The sequence below is a fragment of the Equus przewalskii genome, chromosome 18 (genome assembly GCF_037783145.1).
Source record: "Equus przewalskii isolate Varuska chromosome 18, EquPr2, whole genome shotgun sequence".
Classification (NCBI taxonomy): Eukaryota; Metazoa; Chordata; class Mammalia; order Perissodactyla; family Equidae; genus Equus; species Equus przewalskii.
This window is the reverse complement of record NC_091848.1, coordinates 50,871,347-50,891,244: the sequence shown is the minus strand read 5'-3', so window position 1 is coordinate 50,891,244 and position 19,898 is coordinate 50,871,347. Positions and strand designations below refer to the sequence as shown.

At 41.4% G+C, this 19,898-nt stretch overlaps 1 protein-coding gene across 35 annotated transcripts in view; it reads left to right on the top strand.

Annotated features, from left to right (window-relative positions):
* BBX (BBX high mobility group box domain containing) overlaps window positions 1-19,898 on the top strand; it is a 263,283-nt gene that overhangs the window by 154,655 nt on the left and 88,730 nt on the right. For all 35 annotated transcript variants that reach the window (XM_070582825.1, XM_070582859.1, XM_070582826.1 and 32 more), the window contains 2 exons: window positions 12,935-13,105; window positions 18,323-18,565. In XM_070582825.1, coding sequence (XP_070438926.1) covers window positions 12,944-13,105; window positions 18,323-18,565 — 405 coding nt within the window. In that variant the 5' untranslated portion in view covers window positions 12,935-12,943. The remainder of the gene's footprint in view (window positions 1-12,934; window positions 13,106-18,322; window positions 18,566-19,898) is intronic.

Below are 19,898 nucleotides of genomic sequence, written 5' to 3'. Positions count from 1 at the left end.
TTTCAGGTTTATATGGTTTATAATTCTTTGTAGAGGAGCTTCTGTTTTGTTTATACTCTGAAGCATTGCCTTTGTATTTAAATAGGATGCTAGAAGATGAACATTCAGCCACCAGAGGGAGCAGATTGTGCGAATTAGGCTATAAGAAAAATACTCCAAGATGCCTCAGGCAGCATGTGTCTTGTGCGTGATGCCCATTCTCATGCTGCACACTGAGAGAAAAATGAGAGGAAGGAGGAATGAGCTTAGGTCATACTGAAACATCTAACTCTTTTATTCTCACTTTGGTAGTTTTTGAAAAGGAAAAAAGGCAGGCAGATGATATACAAATAGCAACTTTTTTTTTCTGTGAAGTGAAGAACTTTTGAAAACAAATGCCATAAATGTAATACATTTGGAAGAAAAAAACAAGCTTTCAGTATTGGTACTGAGGGTAGAGTGCATTCATTACAAACACCTGAAAGGAGTATGGGAGGAGTGGGTAACGTTCCCAGCGGGGCACTGTATCGCTCCGAATCAGCAAATGAGCACTTACCTTTTGTATCGTGTCTGTGAAGTCAGAAAACTGGGGTATATTTAAGAAAAAAATTTCACCAAGTGTGAAGCCAAGTATGAAATAAATGGTTTTCTGCTTAAGTCTAGTTAAACAGAAAATACAAATGTATCATAGCTCCCTGTGCATTCTGATGAATGTCTTTGGCAAATGTACAGTCTGATATAAAATCATTAAATTCATGCATTTTCAAGCACTTTATTAAAAACATATTAAAGGCGTTCTAAGCATTTGGGAGTATAAAGATAAGCAACGTTCTACATTCTTGTGATATATAATCTAGTAAATGATGAGTTAACTCAATTCTAGTGTGCCAAAATGTGTAAAGCAGGTGGGCATTGCAGAAGCTAGAATAAGCTAGTTCAATAACTATACTAAAATAAATATCTATTCTTTTTTACTTTAAGGAAAAATTAAATTTTTTTTTATAACCATTAAGACTGAGAGGTTTTGCTTTATGAAGTGAATTAAATTTAACTGTAACTTAAATTATCTGCAGGGCCAGCCCCGTGGCCGAGTGGTTAAGTTCGTGTGCTCTGCTGCGGCAGCCCAGGGTTTCGCTGGTTCGGATCCTGGGTGTGGACATGGCACTGCTCGTCAGACCACATTGAGGCAGTGTCCCACATGCCACAACTAGAAGGACCTGCAACTAAGATATACAACGATGTACCGGGGGTGTTTGGGGAGATAAAGCAGAAAAAAAAAAAGAAGAGTGGTAAGAGTTGTTAGCTCAGGTGCCAATCTTTAAAAAAAAAAAAATTATTTGCCATTTGTTAGAGTAAATAACAGTAGCTTAGGAAGAAGAGATTCCAACTGGAGAAATAATATATAGTTGATTCTTAACTGAAGCATTGTTTGTTTCTTTTTTTTTTTGCTGAGAAAGATTCTCCCTGAGCTAACGCCCATGTCAATCTTCCTCTTTTTTTGTATGTGAGCCACCACCATAGCGTGGCCACTGACAGACAAGTGGTGCAGGTCCACACCTGGGAACTGAACCTGGGCCGCTGAAGTGTAGCATGCTGAACTTAACCACTAGGCCACCAGCGCTCACCCTGTTTTTTTTCCCTTGAGTTATAGTGAGAGATCAGGATGATGGATATCTAGATCTCTTTATTATTTTTAAACTTAAACCTAAGTCTTATAAACAAAAAAATGATTGCTTTAAACTTCGGCCATTTTAGATGAAATTTAATATGTATACTTTTTAAGAACATGTGTGATCACCCTTAAAATTTAAAGGACCATGTGTTAACTGGTGCGCAGAAGATTAAAGAATCATGTTTGGTGATGGGTACAGAAGAAAAGGGAATGGATAATTACTTCTCCTGTGAGGTTGGAATTATTTGATGAGTCAGTCCTTCTTTTATCAAATCTGCTGCATAGGAACCATTTCCACATAAGTAAAACTGCCTGGTGTTTTAGTTTGATAGTTTGAGTAGGTGCTAGGAATTTCCTCCGAGAGCGGGAAGAAAGGACAGGGCATGGTGAGGATGGAGTAGAAAAGAAGCAGTGGCCGATGAGGAGCAGGAATGAAAGGGCCAGGACTGGATGCGGGGGTCAGGCCTGGCGCCCCTTCATGCAACAAGCCTCTGCCCACAGCCTGCCTGCCTCTGGGTCAGGCCCTGGATACACCATGGTGAACGTCACGCAGCCCTTGTTCTCTGTCACAGTCCAGTGGGGTGTAAAGAAGGAAACCGACCATTTCGTCGTGGGCTGTTGAGTGTAGGGTGCTGTGGGGACACTTAGAAAGCACCTCTCAGATTAGAAAGGGCCAAGTGAAGCTCAAGGTGAGACCCAAGCTAAGCCCTGAACTGGGATGAGCATTCCACTGCAAGGAGACTGGTGCAGACGCCAGAGGCAGGAGTGCAGGGCAAGCTCCTGGTGATGGCGCATCGCTCTGTGCGGCTAGGGCTTTGAGAGTGAGAATGGAGCAAAGAAACGTGAGCCATAAAAGCAAGCAGGAGCCAAGTCGGAAGGAGGGTTGTGTGTTGTGTGAAGGAAGGATTTTGCACTTTTTCCTGAGTTCATTGAGGGACTATTTAAAGAGGTTCATGCGAGAGAAGGATATGAGCAGATATCTGTAGTGTGGAGCATTGAAATCACTACAGCCAAAGGTCAGAAGACCAGACTGTGAACCAGCATGGTGGGGATGGAGAGGAGGGGACCTTATGTATGAGGTGGGGGGGACAGAACTTGGAGAGAGATTAGATATCAGGGCAAGAAGCCAGTTGCAATGGTTTGAATTTATGATGAGAAAGTAGAAGAGATACGTCTATGCTTTCCAGCGGTTGATGTGAAGGGAAGGAATGCCCAGTTCCTATGCACCCGCTCTGGCATCCTCCCCAGGGTTATGGAGGAGGCAGCGGCCTGGCCCAGACAAGGTATTTTTTCTAAGAGACTAGAAATGAAAGATGTAAGTGTGAATCATCGTGAGGTGGAGAAGCCAGAGCCTGTGGCGCGGTTGGAATGAGTCGTGAATGCTTTCTAGGAAATTAATCCTGGGGTTTAGAACCAAGATGATTAGGAACCAAGTCAGTAAGTGAAGTGCAGGTGGAGTCTCTGAGCAGTGAGAGGACCAGGCAGGCCAGTTCTCAGCTGCTAGCTGCATAGCTTGGGGTGAGGCAGTCTCCCAGCTTGATGGCTGGAGGCCAGTTTGTACGATAAAAAAGGCTAGCTAAAGGAGGAACGGGGATTCAGAGAGGCCTTTGGAGTTGAGATTGTGGAGAGACTGAAGGAGAAGGTGTTAACTGGAAGGAACTATTGACACTTCGTCAAAGAAAGAAACTGAAAGACCAGTGGCCCAGGGTAGCGGGAAAGGAGGTGAAAAGCACAGATTGGGAGTGAGGAAGAGGAGTTGACCTTGAATCTCTGCCTTTGAGAGAAGATGGAAGAAGAAAGGAAACTAGTTTGGCAGTTGGTCGACAAGGGTGGGACTTTGGGGGAGTTCACATGTGGAGACCTTCCTGTGACCCAGGCGGCAAAGGCGTTTTCTTGGAGGGGCTGGGATGGTGCTGGGAAGGGCAGCGTGGAGGGGAAGGGACTGAAAGCTCAGGCTCTGGGAACAGGAGACCCCAGTTTGAATTCTGGTTCCTCCACATGCTGGCAGCGTGGCCTGGGACATGTTGCTTAAGCTTCGCCGTTCTCATTGCTGTGTGTATAAGATGTGATCAGGACAGTACCTTTCTCCAGGAGTCGTATCAACATTAAAGAAATTAATTCCTGTAAAGGGGGTAGCATGTAGAAGCAGTTCAGGAAAGTTTGTTATTATTAGGAGACAATATTAGATAATGTTCAAAACCAGACTCTGAAGCCAGCCCTCTTGAGTTCAAATACTGGCTCCACCGTTCGTGTGCTGGCTCTGTGACCTTGGACTTGATATGATGTACAGACAGGCATGGCTCACCAGGTGATCAGTAAAGAGATGTTCAACTGCATCGACAGTAAGTGAGGAGATTCCATGAGCTTGTCTTCTTGGGCTTCAACTTCTTGCCAATGTGTTATGTCCTACACATGTGACAAATGCATGTAGTAAAAACCTTTGTTAATTTAGAAACTGAAAGAGGCAAACTCTGTGTTTTCTGTGCCTCAGTTTTCTCATCTGTAAAAAGGAGATGATAATGGTACCCACCTCTTAGGCTTGTTGTGAGTTAAGAAGCTCTTAGGTTCTGATACATAGGAAGCGATATATAAATACATATACATATATATATGCATTATATAGCATTATTTCATATTATATATATGTATCATTACTTGTTATCCTCACTCACCATCTTCAGTAGGCATTGAGGAGAAACTGAGACCTTATAATGGGCACTGTGGGGTGGAGTGAGACTGAATAAGACAAGTGGAAGGATTGCTGACGAGCACTGACAACCGGCCTGAGACTGGAAGCTTTTGTAGTGGGATCAGAGCACGGGAGCAGCCAGCAACCTGGGGATAGACCCAGAGAGGAAGAATGGTTGGAGGAGTTCCGAGTTGGGATTTATTAGCAAACCAATTATGAAAGGAAAGGAGAGCCAGTGAGCTGAAGGTACTAGGATATTCTATTTGGGGAGAATAGTGAGAGTCATCATCAAATAAGCGGAGAAGGGAATAAAGCTACTAGAACATGCTTTTTGACTAGTTCTGACAGCTGATTGGAGGTGACTTAGGTTTTACTGTATTTATTACTTTGCCTTGTCAGCTCGCCTGTTTCCATTCTCCCCCTGCCCCTCCTGAACAGCCATTCCTGGGTTCTTAGTTTTCCTTCTCTGCTAATTTTCTTTTCAAGCTTTATATCTCTTCTGCCTTCTAGCAAAACAACATATAGCATAATAAGGAAGCAGAGAAGTACTGTATCTGTGTTCAATTCCTCACATATTCTCTGAGCTTCTACTTCCTGTCCAGCTTGGGGATGTGTGCTCTGACAGATCCAGAAAAAAGCATCTGGCATGTTCATACCCCAGGGCTCTCTGTGGGAGGAATCCTCATGAAATCATTATATATACATTGTACAGAAAAATGATAATTGTTAGACAGTAGTCCCCCTTTATCCTCAGGGAATCTGTTTGTAAGACCCCAGTGGATGCCTGAAACCGCAGATAGTACAGAACCCTATATATACTATGTTTTTCCTAAACATACAGGCCTTTGATAAAGTTTCATTTATAAATTAGGCACAGTAAGAGATTAACAACAATAACTAATAATAAAATAGAACAATTATAACAATATAATAAAAGTTACCATAGATCTTAGCAAACTCAGTATATGATTTTTTCTTTCCTAAGTCAAGAAATTGCACCTTTTCACTTAAAAGAAGTGCTGTATGGCTTCTCTTTGGCACATACAAATTGCCAGCATCACTGCTCTTGCACTTTGGGGCCATTATGAAATAAAATAAGCGTGACTTGAACACAAGCACTGTGATACCACGACAGTCGATCTGATGACCCAGACTGCTACTAAGTGACTAATGGGCAGGTGGCCTCTACAGTGTGCATCCGCTGGACAAAGGGCTGAGTCATGTCCCAGGCGAGACTGAACAGAATCGCTTGAGGTTTCATCACACTACTCTGAATGGCAGCCAACTTAAAATTTACGAATTATTTATTTCTGAAATTTTTTCCATTTCATATCTTTGGACCACCGTTGACCATGGGTAACAAGTGAAACCACAGAGAGAGAGGGACCACCGTACAACCAAGTGTCAAAAGTAAGGCACAGCCATTAAACGTGGGTGGTCCAAAAAACGTGCTCGGGAAGGAGAGAGACATGAGCTGGGGTGTATGAAGACTGCTTTTTGGAAATGGGAATTAAGACGGGCTTGCATAGGAAGTGTGAACGGGGGTGCAGGGTATGGTGTGCAGGCCTGGGAGCGCAGAGGACGGACAGTGCAGAAGCAAAGGGCAAGTGTGGCGGACAGGACGGACACTAGCCTTAGCAGGGGAGCAGAGGTGGATGGTGAGTTGAGTGGGAGGTGAGGCTGGACACTGAACTGCCACAGTACGTAGCTTGCCAGGTGATCAATAAATACGTGTTCAGCTACGTTGAGAATAATGAGGAAGAGACTCCCATGAACTTGTCGTCTTGTGCTTCAGATGCTTCCCAGTGTGACAGTCATATCCTAACATGAAGTAAATGCATATAAAAAATTTTGTTGATTTAGAAACTAAAAGAGGTAAATGTGTTATGCTAGGCCAGTTAAAGAATAGGCATTTGGTGACTTTCTGGTTAAGAATGTAAACACCACCATAAAATTATAGGAAAACAGGAGTTGGGCTTTTGGCAGGGTATGATGGGGGACATGTCCTAGCCTGTGATGAATTCTCTATATAAGTAGCTTTTCCTCCTTAAGCCACTGCTTTCCGTGCCTTTCTCTCGTTCAAGATAGCTGTTGTCTCTATCTTAGCGTGGAGGCAGCGTGCATTTTGAGAACCATGTTAAGCTCTCCCAAGGCTAAATGTCATGGGGTCTAAGGTTTAGAGATCTTAAAATACATATTCCTTCATGAAGAAAGGGCACAGGGACCAGAACTGCCAGCACAGCTAAGGCCTTCTTTGAATAGTGCGTGCCTTCTTAGTATTCACGAGAGCATGTAGACAACATCTTGACGGAGTTAAAGCTTCAACGTGAAGAGCTGCTCCTTTTCAATAAGGATGCGTTTAAAGACGCTCTGCGTGAATAGAGTGACTGAATTGCTTCTGAAGCGAGAGTATGACTTTATTGAATGAGATATTTTTCATTTAATCTGTCTGCAGTTTGGAATTGTCATTAGAATCGCAATAAATAATAATGATTAGCACTTGTAGGGCTTTTATCTTCAAGGAGTTTTAGAGTTAACCTAATTTAATTGTCGCTTGGAGTCATCAGAGACGTGGGCTTGCTTTTCTGCCATGAAACCCTGAAAATGTTCACTTTCCAGCCCTCAGTGCTCCTTTTTGGTGTTTCCATGGTCCGTGAGCTCCTGGTTCTGTGGGAGATGCCAGGGGAGCTGACAGAGGGAAAGGCTTTCTCTTAGAATGCCTTGTCCTTGGGAGGCGTCCCGGCTCTTGAGTTAGGCTTCCTGGATCTGGTGCCTGCTCTTCTGCTGCTAGCTGCGTGACCCTGGGCAAGTACTTAGCCCTCAGCATCTTCAGCTGGGGTTCATAGTGGTGCCTACCTCGGAGGGTTCTTTTGAGGATTAGGTGGGATAATGAAGTAGGCGTTGAATAAAGATTAGCTGCATATTAGTATTGTTTTGAAAATTCTTATTAGGAACATGTCATTCTGGGACATTGTATGTAGTTAAGTATTAGGTAAGGAAATTATAAGCCAGTAAGTACTTTTTTGGGGGACTGCTGTGCCCCAGGCTCAGGGCTGGGCGCCGGGACAGAAAAGGAAGGAATCATAGCACCTCCCCTGTGGAAGTTCACAGCTCGTGGGGGTGGGGGTGGGGAGGGCAGAGAGAAAACTAACCGGAAGACACTATGTTGAGTGCTTGACCTAGCAAGGTGGAGTTTGATCAAAGCTCAGGAGCAAAGAGTGACTATTTTGACGTAAGGTTTTCACAGAGCTTTAGAGGGAAGGGATATGTGAGCGGGCCTTGGAGGAGGAGAACTTTGATGGAAAATGGGAGAATCTGTGGGAGAGCAAGGCCTCGGAGTGGGTGTTTGCCAGCTCCCGTGGGAGCAGGACCCCCTGAAGGATCGAAAGCCAGGAGTGTCTTGAAAGCTGCAGGCCTCCCTTGGAAGATTTTAAGCAGGTCAGCCTGATCTGTGGAAGCTCTAGAACCACCGCTGTCACCCTTCCTCGGGGCTGGTTTTTCCTCTTCTCTGTAGCCTGGAGAAAGCTGTGCGGCCTTGCAGTCTTCGCTGGACCCCGGAGACGCCTTCCCCATGGTTGGAATGTGTGGTTGTCTAAAATGAGATTTCGCAGGCCTCCCTTACCTTCCTCTGTTTCGCTGGGTCTGAATTTCCATGAAGATGATTTGAATGGGATTTTATTGGACAGTTAGGGAACAGAGTAAACTCTAAAATACCCCTGTGACACAGTGAGATTCACAGAGTTTCAAAGACTGAAGTGGACTGATTGCCTAAGTTGTAAGACAAGATGGCAGAAAGACTGAGAGGATCTTAGTCACAAAATGTGTGACTGTGTCAAGGCTCTGTTTCTGACTGTCTCTCACTCAGACAGAGGAGAGGAAACTTTCCATCTCTCATTTTCAATCTCTGAGGCTGGAGATGGTATCCGCTGGCGAGCATGTGGACTGCCGTTCATGGGAGACGTCTTTGCTCTCCCTTGAGCAGCCCCTTAGGCTGAGTTGAAGTGAGCACGTGCTGCCCGTTCAGCCCACGCTCCCCTGGGAAAGGGGGAGGCTTGACGAACGTCCAGGGAGGCCTTCTAGGAGCCAGGCTCTGTGCTGGGTGTGTCACTGTTCTCACCGTAGAGCTCTTACTACTCAGCTTTAACAAACGAGGAAAGATGAGCAAGATTAATAGTTTTATAGCAAGTAGTTAGTGGTAGAGGCGGGATTCTAACGGAGACCTGTCAGGCTCTAGTGTCCATTTTTTTTCTTTTGTTAAATGTGGTATTTTCTTTGTACTGTTTCTTCTATGGTATTTCTTCTTTAAATTTTTCATGAAGTTTGACCTCAGTAGTGGTCTTCATGAGTGGGCTTGCTGCATTTGAAGAATACAACTTAATGAAGTTTTTCCTAATTTATCACCAAGTTGGCTTATGTTTAGTTCAGTAGCAATGAGTATCTAATTATCCCTCATCCTGGCATAGAAAAGGGCATGCCTGGATTGGTTTGTTTTTACGAGATAAATGAATATTCAGCATTTTGGACAGGGACCTTCAGCTTCCATCATTTGACAATCTCAGCTGCATAATTTTGATGATATGGAGTCTTTCAAGGAGAGTCCACTGATGGTTAAATAACCTGATTTCAGTTCTGTAACGCAGGAGGAAGACTGACCCCTTTTGAATAAAGTCCACCAATTGCTTCATTTATTGCATATAGATTTTTCACTTAATTTGCTCTTGTTCAAGAACAAGAAGCCAAACTTTATAACGTGTGGGGTTTTTAGTGGCAAAATAATTACAAGGGTAGGCCTCTGTTACACTCAAAAATTAACAATTTTTCCTCCTCCTCATTGTGGAAACAAGATGAGTGATAAGGTTAAGTTTCAAAATTCTGCCTGCTTTGTCTTGTCCTTCCCACCTTTTCATCATCTTTTCTTTCGTTCTTCTCTCTGGGTTTCTCATTCCCTTTTTTTTTTTTTTGAGGAAGATTAGCCCTGAGCTAACTACTGCCAGTCCTCCTCTTTTTTGCTGAAGAAGCCTGGCCTTGAGCTAACATTCATGCCCATCTTCCTCTACTTTATACATGGGACGCCTACCACAGCGTGGGTTTTGCCAAGCAGTGCCGTGTCCGCACCTGGGATCTGAACTAGCGAACCCTGGGCCGCCGAGACGTGGAACGTGCGAACTTAACCACTGCGCCACTGGGCCAGCCCCTCTCATTCCTTCTGAATGATAATCAGCAGCGTCATTTCCCCTGCTCTTGCCTTCTTTCAACAGTTCAAACATAGATCCATAGGGAATGAAAAAGTAGTTAGATTACCATAAATTATTAAAGCATCCGGTGTATAGTTTGAGGTATTTCATAGTCATTAGAGCAGTTGCACTTTTCTTGACTCTTTTGTCCACAGTAGACTACCTCCAATTCACTTAGCATTTGTTCATCTTTTGCTCATGCTGAAAGTACTTATTTTGCTCCTGTGTTGTGCCAGGGGTGATCAGCCTTACTTCTCCCATGGCCCAGGTGGCTGGTAGGTTCTCACACACCACACTCCTCATGTCAGAGTTGTACATAGTTTTCAACCCCTTTTGTTTCCCACGTGGGAAAAAAATATCTGAATTCAGGGGAATATGAGGATGGGAGTTAATTGTAAAGCCATTCTAGTAAATAAAAATAGTGAATTATCACCATAATTTAGCACGGGGGTGTTCATATGATTGCTTACGACAACTCCCACAGCTGACTGACCTTGATGTTCTGGTGAGCCCAGATGCTTCTGAGCACCTAAAGATAAAGTCTCAAATTATCAAGAAAAAGACCGAGTGCTGGAGGGAGGATGTACCCAAATGTAATTGAAGGGAAGATGTGGTGAGCGTCATTAGCAATACAGAGACTTTCTAGTGTATTTCTGGGGGAGGAGAGACTAATTTTAGGAGTATCAGAAAAGACGTATATAGTGTCTTAAGTGGCATGTCAGCTCCATGGAAAGAATTGGAACAGTTGTCGGGGTGGCGGATGAAGGTGATTATTTTGAACCCAAAAGCCACATTTACCATCTATTGATTTGATTCTTGATATTCTGTGTTTCAATATTGAAATTATACATACATACGCAAAGACATATACTTAAACACATTCACACATGATTAAGGAGCATAATCAAAGTCCTTGAGCCTAAATGATACATTTTTGTCTAGGCACTGGCCATCACTTTGACCTCTCCAGTTGATAACAGCTGCCTGACTTATAGTTTCTCATTGATTTCTTTTGCTATTTAAAAAATGTGTTAGAAAACATTGGGCCCCAGTATGAGTTTAGTTACCACTCACGCAGCTCCTCCTGAAGTGATTAATAAGCCACAAATATAACCATTTCCTCTTTTCTCCATTTAGCATTGGTATTTTTGGAAATTGGGTTGCCTGTGCCAAGTTTTATTTGTAGATAGAATGGGAATTGTTAAATGGCCTATCAGTTCACAAGAAATCTTTGTTCCTTTATTAAGAGCACACCAGGTAACTAATTCCATTTAGAGTTTTCAATAACAACTTCCACTCTTGAGGCAGCCACGTGAACCATGTAATTGCTTCAGATATTCAGCAGAAGTTTCTTGCTAAGAAAACCACAGGAATGTTTTTTTCTCCCCCGTTCCGTTTTTTGATTAGACAAGGCTTTTAATAAATTAATGATGATTTTAATCAAAATGAAGATATAAAAATAATCTTTATTAAAATTAAGATTTTATTGCAGCACAAGAAATCTGAATGTCCATCAATAGTGAAATGATTGAATAAATTGTGATATATTATTTTGAAATATTACATATTTATTACAAAATGAGAACTATTAAGATGTATTGACTTAGAAGAGCATGATATATGCAACTTAAATTTTTTAAATGGCTATTTGTATTGATATATTTGGATTTTAAAAAAGGTTTAGAATGATATAGTCCCTAAGGATACTAAAATTGGTCAGAGGCTAGGTAAACAGTTAGAGGAGAGAATCCAGAAATAGATTTATACAAATGTGGACTTTAGGATATAGGATAAAAGTGACATTTCAAGGGAATGGAGAAAAGCTAGATTATTTAATAAATGATGTTGGGACAATTGGCTAGGTATTTGGAAAAAAAGAATAAGCTAGATCCCTACCTCACTCCTTTTATCAGATGAATTCCAGATGGATCAAATATTTAAATTTTTATAATAGTCATGCAAGTTCTAGAAGAAAACATTAGTGACTCTTCCTTTTTGGTTTTGAAGTGAGGAAGGCGTGACACAAAATCCAGAAGGAATTAAGGAAGAAGGATCTATTGGCCTATCCATATTGTCTTGCAGGCTTGAGAACTGGATGAACCTTGAAACTATATGTACATGGACCCTAGGTTCAGCAACATGGCATTATGAGTTTATTGGTATCACTTTGCAAGCACTTGAACCAATGCAAACTTACACTGACCAAAAAGGCCACTACTGTGTGATTGTAGCCGCATTTGTGTTTCTAATTGTCAGCATAAACCATTTAAATTGATGGCATGTAACTGTATTATTTGAATTTTTGCACAAGTATGTATAAACAATAATTTGTATATTAATGTTACTTCAGATGAACGAATGAGAAATACCAAATCAGAAAATACTGAGAGAAAGCTAAGACACTGACATGTATAGTTTACCTCTGGGCTGGGGGGGCTGGGCGTGATGGAGAAGGAAAACCTCAATTTATGCTACTTTCACCTTTGAAATATGATGAATATGTGTTGTTTTATCATTGAGAAAAACTTTTTTTTAAAGTCATGGAAAAGTAATTTAGAATTTTAGCCTTCTGTAAAAGATTTTGTCACATTCGTAGCCTGGCTGTCACTTAGCTCTTACCCGTTAGGGACAAAAAAGCCTGAGGAGCAAAGCTTTGTTCCCACATAGTGATGCGTGTGACGCGGAGAGCCAGGAAGGTGTGTGATTTGTGTGTCACAGGCGGACGCAGGGTGCCCATCCCACTCAGTGACACACAGGGTTCACGTGCTGGCTCCTTGGAGGCTGCACCCAGCTAGTTTTTGAAAAATGTGTGTCATCTTTTGAAATAGTTTTATTTTAAATCCAGAACATTTGGTTCTTACGAAATATTTATTTTCCTTAATAATATTCCAGGCTCAGATGTATCATATTGTAGAATGCAAAATTCATATAAATTATTATACTAAACTAGGAGCCATTGGTTAGAATGTATGGAGGGCCACCTCTATGAACACCTCTGCTCCCCTGGGAGGCATCTTTCACATTCCTCAGATGGAAAACACTACCCTGGGTAAATATGAACAGATGATAGTAACTCATAGTCATCCTAACACTTATATTTGGATTTCGAGTTCTAAAGTTATGGAGTGAAAGGAAGTAGATTTCATAAAAGGCAAATTTTATTAGCTCAATTTCATTCACTAAAATGACTGTTTGATTATGTACTTAGAATTCTTACTGAATCCGGTAAATGCCTGAGCTGGTAGATACTTTAGTCATTAAGACTATAATCCAATTAAAGCCAAGGAAGCTAAATAAACTAATTTTAATCAAATATGCTTTGATTTCTCTCTGTTTCTCTCCTTTCTTTCCTTACCACAGGTCACAGTAATGAAAGGCAGTAATAGAAATAAAGATCATTCAGCAGAAGGCGAAGGGGCTGGAAAACGACCCAAACGAAAGTGTCTTCAGTGGCATCCATTGCTGGCAAAGAAACTTCTAGACTTTTCAGAAGAGGAGGAAGAGGAAGACGAAGAGGAGGATATTGATAAGGTAATTCCTCCATTTATTGTAGAAGTTTTAAGTTTATTTGAACATTCATTCTAGAAACTGCAGTGAACATATATGCTGTGAAAGAGGCGTTCCTAAAAGTCTGTATAACTTGAATCCTGTTTAACTGCGTGACTACTTAATCTACATTGTTCTTCCAAATACTGATGACTCTTATTAAAGTATCTGTACTTCCTAATAGTTTAGACTGAAACAGATCCTTCTTAAATAGTTTCTGTCAATTAACTAATGATTTGCAGGTAATGTTCAAATGCAGCGGAGATGGGGGTATTCACCTGGCACCCACCCCGTTGTTCCTGGCCTCTTCTTGCTTTGCTTCCGGCCTAGCCCTGCCAGTGTAGGGCAGTCTCAGCTGCTCAGGTCATCCTCTGTGGCCTTCGCAGCGTCTGGCTGCCTCACCCCACCACGCCTCTGAGGTCAGTCAGTCCTCCAAGCCCCCTTCTCTCATCTTATGCTTGAGTGGTGGGCTCTTGTTTAGAAAGTCACATAGCCATGCAGGTGACTTAAGAAAGCCACCCATTCCTCCAGGTCTTGGTATGACTGGTTCTTCCTCTGCATTGTTCAGATCTCAGCACAAGGACTACCCCCCTGAGGGATGAGACCTCATCATCTTAGTGTCCCTCCCACCCGACTCCTTCCATGTCAGAGGATTTCCTTCAGGACACGTCTTACTAGTTCCTTGTGTTAGCTGTACCCTTCTTTATGTCTGTCTTTCCAGACTAGAACGTAAGCTATCAGAGCTGGGGTCTTGCCCCTCTTGTCCTCTTCTTCCTGAGAACCTAGAATGATATTAAATAGATAGATGCTCAGTGGAAGAATAGATGAGTGTATGTTTATGTCATCACACATTTTAGAAACGTGTTTTATTTTCTCCAGGCCTTTGACATCCATCCATTGGCTTGGGTCAGCTCCCTCTTCCACTCATCTTGGCAGGAATTATAAACCTTTTTTCTCTTTCTCAGACATCTTCTCTGGATACCCTTTATGATCTCTCTCACTGTTGACCTGATGTCCTGTTTCACAGAGAAAATTGAGGCCACCATAGCTGACTCCTTCAGCTTCCTCTCCTCACCTGGGCACTGGTCTCACTTCTTACTCATCTTTTCTTCCTCCTTTCCTATTTTAGAGAAATAGGTGTTACTCCTCCAGATTGAGGAAATTTCTAAGTTGATACTTACTTGGATCTTTCTGGCACACTTGCACCTGTTGACCACTTGCCCCTTGAGGCTGCCTCCTTTTTCTGTGATAGCTCTCACTCCTTTTTCTCTGCCTACCTTCCCTACTGTACCTTCCTAGTTTCTTTCGGTTGATGCCCCTCCATCATTCTTCCTCAAATGGCGATGTTCTCTAAACCTCTTAATTTCTATTGCCCTCCTGGACTTTTTTTCCTAAACTCTGGACTTGTATTTCTGCCTATTTACTTGACATATCCACTCAGGTATCAAATCAGAATCTCAGTTCAAAATGAAGCTTTCACTTTTCTCCACCAAACCCCGTCCTCTTGCATCTTCCTTTTTCCAGTAAATGGCAAATCCAGCTTTCAGGTTGGTCAGACCCGAAACCTTGTCTATTTTCTTTTGCTCAAGTCTCACTTCCATCCATTTATCAGCAAATTTTCAGCTCTACCTTTAAAATGTGTTCTCGATTTGACCCTTTCTTAGCAACTTCATTACCACCCCATTGATCCAAGCCACCACCATTTCTAGTGCCCATGATTGTGTTCGACCTCTCCCTACATCTGCTCTTGCCCTTCTACAATCTTCTCAACAAAGCAGCCAGAGGGATCCTTTCAAAATGGAGGCCTGGTTGTGCCACTCTTCTGCTTCTCCAGGGCAGGGAATTTGCATGCTCACTGCTCTGTCTGCCTCACCTAGAACAGTGCCTGGTCCATATCAGGTGCCCGGTGAATAGTAATTGAGTGAAAGAATGAAGTCGTTGAATGCTCTTCTCTTTTCAGTCCACATTTGGTGATCTCATCCACATCCTTGGTCCTACACCCTCTTTATATTGGTCCTTCGGTTCATTATCCCAGCTGAGACTTCTCTTCTGAGAGCTGCTTCCACTCCAGCCTTCTCAATACTGATCTTCCTGTTCCCCACCAGGTCTAATTTCTCTTATTTGAGAAAAAGTATTCTCTGTTGCATATGAAGGAATCTTGCCACCAAAGCCAGAAACACTCTTCCTTTTCAACCTGTAAATCCAATCAGATACCAGTCACTCTTGGTTCTACCTCATAAATAAATATTGTCTCTGTTCTGTCTTCCTCATTCTCATTATTACTGCCTTGATTCAGCCCTGTCCCCTTTCCTGCCTGGACAACTGGAGGAAACTTGTAACTGGCTTCTCTGGTTTTTGGTTGCTGCCAGGTTTGCTGTTACACTTTCATGCTCTACACTGGTGACAGGAGTTATCTTAAAATGCAAATCTAGCAATGTCCATCCCCCTTGTCCCCGTCCCCCCCACCCCCGCCTGCTTAAAACCACTCATGACTCTCCATTGCATCCACCTGTGCTTTCCATAGCCTGGTCTGGTATTCGTGTTGATTTGTTACAGAGTATTACTTCCCCCAGGGGTGAAAGAAAAATAAGTCCAGATAGAGAGTTTTTCATTTTTATTTAATTTAATTTATTTGTTCATTTGCTTTTGGTTAGTTAATTTAATGAGATAATTATAATAGTAGATAGCAGTTAAAAACATTTTGTTTTTAATGTTCGTACTTGGCAAAATAAAAAGTTGAAGGGCCAGCTCCATGGTGTAGTGGTTGAGTTTGGTGGCGCGCTCCACTTCGATGGCCCAGGTTCATGGGTTCAGATCCTGGGCGCGGATCAACACCACTCATCAGCCACACTTTGGTGGCAAACTGCATATAAAGTAGAGGAAGACTGGCACAGATGTTCGCTCAGGGCTAATCTTCCTCAGCCGGAAAGAAAAAAAGAAAAAATTAATCTGTGTCCGTCCACCAAGGTTTTTTTTATTGGTCCATACAGTCTGAAACCACTCATTTATAGGATTAAATGTACTTTTTTTACATGGCAGAGCACATTCTTCATGAAGTGGCCCATACCTCCTTCTACGACCTCATGCCCCAGATCCTTATTCTAATCTTTTATATGTTAGTGCTATTGAACTACATGTGGATGTTTGAATAAACCATTGAGCCTTAATCCCTGTTAGTTCCCCATGTCTCCCCATTGACTACCTGACACATTTGGATTCATCTTTCGAAGAGTAGCTCAGACAACGCCTTTTCTAGGGAGACTCTTTGTGCTTCCACCCGTCCATCAGTGCTTCATTATCGTGCGGGCTCCCTGTTGCAGTCATCATACTGGTTTTTAATTTATTTGCTTATATATCTTTCTCCCCTCCCAAAACGGCGAGCTCTGTCGGCCAGGATCTTCTCTTATTTATCTTTTTCCAGCTCTTGGCTTGAGTTTTATAATTTAGTAACGGAAGCAAAAGTTATTCTTTCTAGAGGGAAAATATAATTACTTCCTCAACCTACATAATACATTTTTATGCCTGATTTTTCTGTAGCTTCTTAATCAGTTTCAGAATGCAAAAATAAATGCTCCTTGAAAATGCAAATCTTGTTAATGATTGTATACGTAATGAGGAAGAGAAATCTGTAGCCTTCACCCCCAATAATAATCCCTAAAGTATTTCTAAATCAGATAGCTGTGACTTCAAGATTGTTCTGTACTATTTGCGTTTGAAGATAATTGATGGTTAATTAAATGTATTTGCAATACTTAGTTTAAACTTAAAAGGCTTTTAAAAAGTGCCAAATTGGATTAAGCTAGTGATTTGTCCTAGAGTATCTGTCTGTAACATTTGCCCAATAAACATGATATAAAAGAACATGATTGCCTTATAGCAGAGGTTCTCAGAGTGTGATCCTCACCCCAGCAGCATCAGCATCACCTGCGCACTTGTTGGAAATACAGATTCTCAAGGCCTGCTCCAGACCTGCAGAATCAGAAACTGGGAATGGGACCCAACACTCCATGTTTTAACAAGACTTCCAGGGCCTGCAGTGCCCACGCAAGTTTAAGTCCCGCCCCACTGTATAACGCAGACTAACAACTACCGCCATCCTTCTTGATTTTAACTATGAAACAAGAAATGAAAGAAATGGTTTTAGTAAGCATTCTGGACTTCTGTTCATGGTTGCACTGTTTCTGAGAAATATCATAGAATTGTATTTTAGCTGTAGAAGATATTTAACAATCCTGATATGTTCTGAGATTCTGTCATCAGAGATATGCTTTGAGCAATTTAATCTGTGGCCACGTGCAGGAAGTGTTGTAAGAGATTAAAAGCAGAAAGATGGGGCTACAGGCCAGAGTGGTGCTAGGGAAGTGGCAGTGAGAATTGCACAGATGGCATGGACAGGGTCAGAGCTTTGCAGGAGTCCTTGAAGACCATGAATTGAATGAAATGCTTAGGAAAAGGAAGGATTCAAAACTGATTTTGAAGGTATAATCCTAGGTGAGTTTATTCCTATCACCATTGCTTTTCACGAAACAGGAAAGCCTGATATTTACAGGCTTGAAAATTTACTGCATAGTTCTTCTTTCAAATAATGTTGAATGCCTGTTTTGATTTTGACAGTAGGAGGCTCCACTTTTGATATGCACAAAAACATTGAGTATAGTCTATATTAGGTTATTATCTACTTTTATGTTACACATTTTCATATTATTCGCTGTAAAAAGCACTTTCCAAAGAGGAGAAAGACGGAATATTCATGTATTTTATGTGGATATTCTTGCTAATCTTGAGACCCATATATCACAGAACGAGTTTATTCATTTATTCAACATTTAGGTAAGCACTAATGTTATACCAGGCATTGAGCTAGGCGCTGTGGTTGTAAAGGTAAATAAGAGAGCTTTTGTCCTCAAAGAGCACACTGTTTAGTGAGAGAGCAAAAAACATAAGCAATTATAACACAATGTCATATGATTTAATAGAGACATGCACAGGTTGCTATAGAAACTAAGCAGAAGAATGCATCATAAGTTGGTTACCAACCACTCACTAACAGTGGTTGATGATTTTAAGAAATCTTTTTTTTCAATTTGTAAGGTGTTGAAATGGAACTAAGAAAAAAATATAATTTGAAAACCAAGACTAATTGTTAAAGGGAAATTGTCCAAGATTTGTTAAACTTCTGGCTTTTGTTTTGGTTGGTAATAGGTTCAGCTTCTTGGGGCTGATGGCCTAGAACAAGATGTTGGTGAGACCGAAGACGATGAATCACCAGAACAGCGCGCCCGGAGGCCAATGAACGCATTCCTCTTATTTTGCAAACGCCATCGCTCCCTTGTACGTCAGGAACACCCCAGGCTTGATAACCGAGGTGCTACCAAGATCCTAGCTGATTGGTGGGCTGTTCTCGATCCAAAGGAAAAGCAAAAATACACAGACATGGCCAAGGAGGTAGGTTACAGTGACAAGGTTTGATGGTGGCTGTGAGCAACCAATCCCGTAACCCCCGGTCAGCAAGCGTGGAGAACCTGCAAAAGGTATAGAAGGGTGAAGGTGAAGCCTGAATCAAGTGCTAAGTGAAAACTTAAGAGCTTTCTTCCTATTCCTGAGTCCTGGGTGCACCTTGCAGATGCTGGTGGAGATGCCAAGGGCAATTTATTACCAAGAAGTTTTTCTCATTGTATATACTCCACTCATTGATAGAGGGGATTGATTTTTATGAATGATGATTTATTCATTATGAATGATATATATATATATATATACACACTTTATATGTATTTATATATATTTATACTTTATAATATATACTTTAATATATATATATATATATATTAAAGCTTTTCTAGGGACCCAGCTTCTGCTGTCAGATAATGGCCATGGTAAAGATGACAATCTTAGGTAACTCTGATTGTAACCTGGGAAAGAGTATTGATGTGGTTTTGATGCTAAATAGCTTTGTGACCATATCCAAGTCAATCTCCCGGTCTCATCTTCTTCTTTTTTGATGTGTATTGGAATGAGGAAGTTGGACAAAGATTTATATCCCTTCCGCTCTAACACTTTTTCGTTTTATAATAAACGGTTATGAAGAGATATGCTTTGACTCGTTTCTGCTCTGTAGGTAGTGCAGCATGAATACTTAAAACCAGTAAATGAATGAATCTCACTGAAACAGGATGTGCTGTGAGCATGCCTGTCAGCGCTGTGTAGGCGTAGTTGGTGAGAAGCATTTCCATGGAGGAAGGCTATTGAGAGAGGTGGGACATTAATCAATTCCAAAATGATAGCAGTGACTGAATTTCTTCAAAAATTCTATACCAGTCTGTTTCTAAATTAATCTGAGATTAAGGTCAGTCAGTGTACATTTAAAACGTATAATGTATTTAGGAAGTAAGGGAAAAAGCAAAGTAATACCATTATGATTAAACTTGAAAAGAATAATTCTAACATTATTTCTTCAATATTAGAACGTGCAAACCATCTTACTTCATGGAAACCAAGTTTTGGTTAAGTTTGTGAAAAGATGAAGTAGCAGGGGACAAAATACAGAGTTTCAAGTGACACATTTTATTAGACATCTCAGTATGTGGAAAAGTAATTCTTTCAATTGCTCTGGTTTTATTGAGTTGTTTAACAAGCCAACATGGAACATAAAACTTCCTTATGCAATGTTCAGGGAAATTTGAATCCAGAGTAAATGATTAGCATATTTGCTATGTAATTAATGATCACATAAGGCTTCAGGAATTGGCTGTTGTTAAAAACAGGATTAGAACTATGT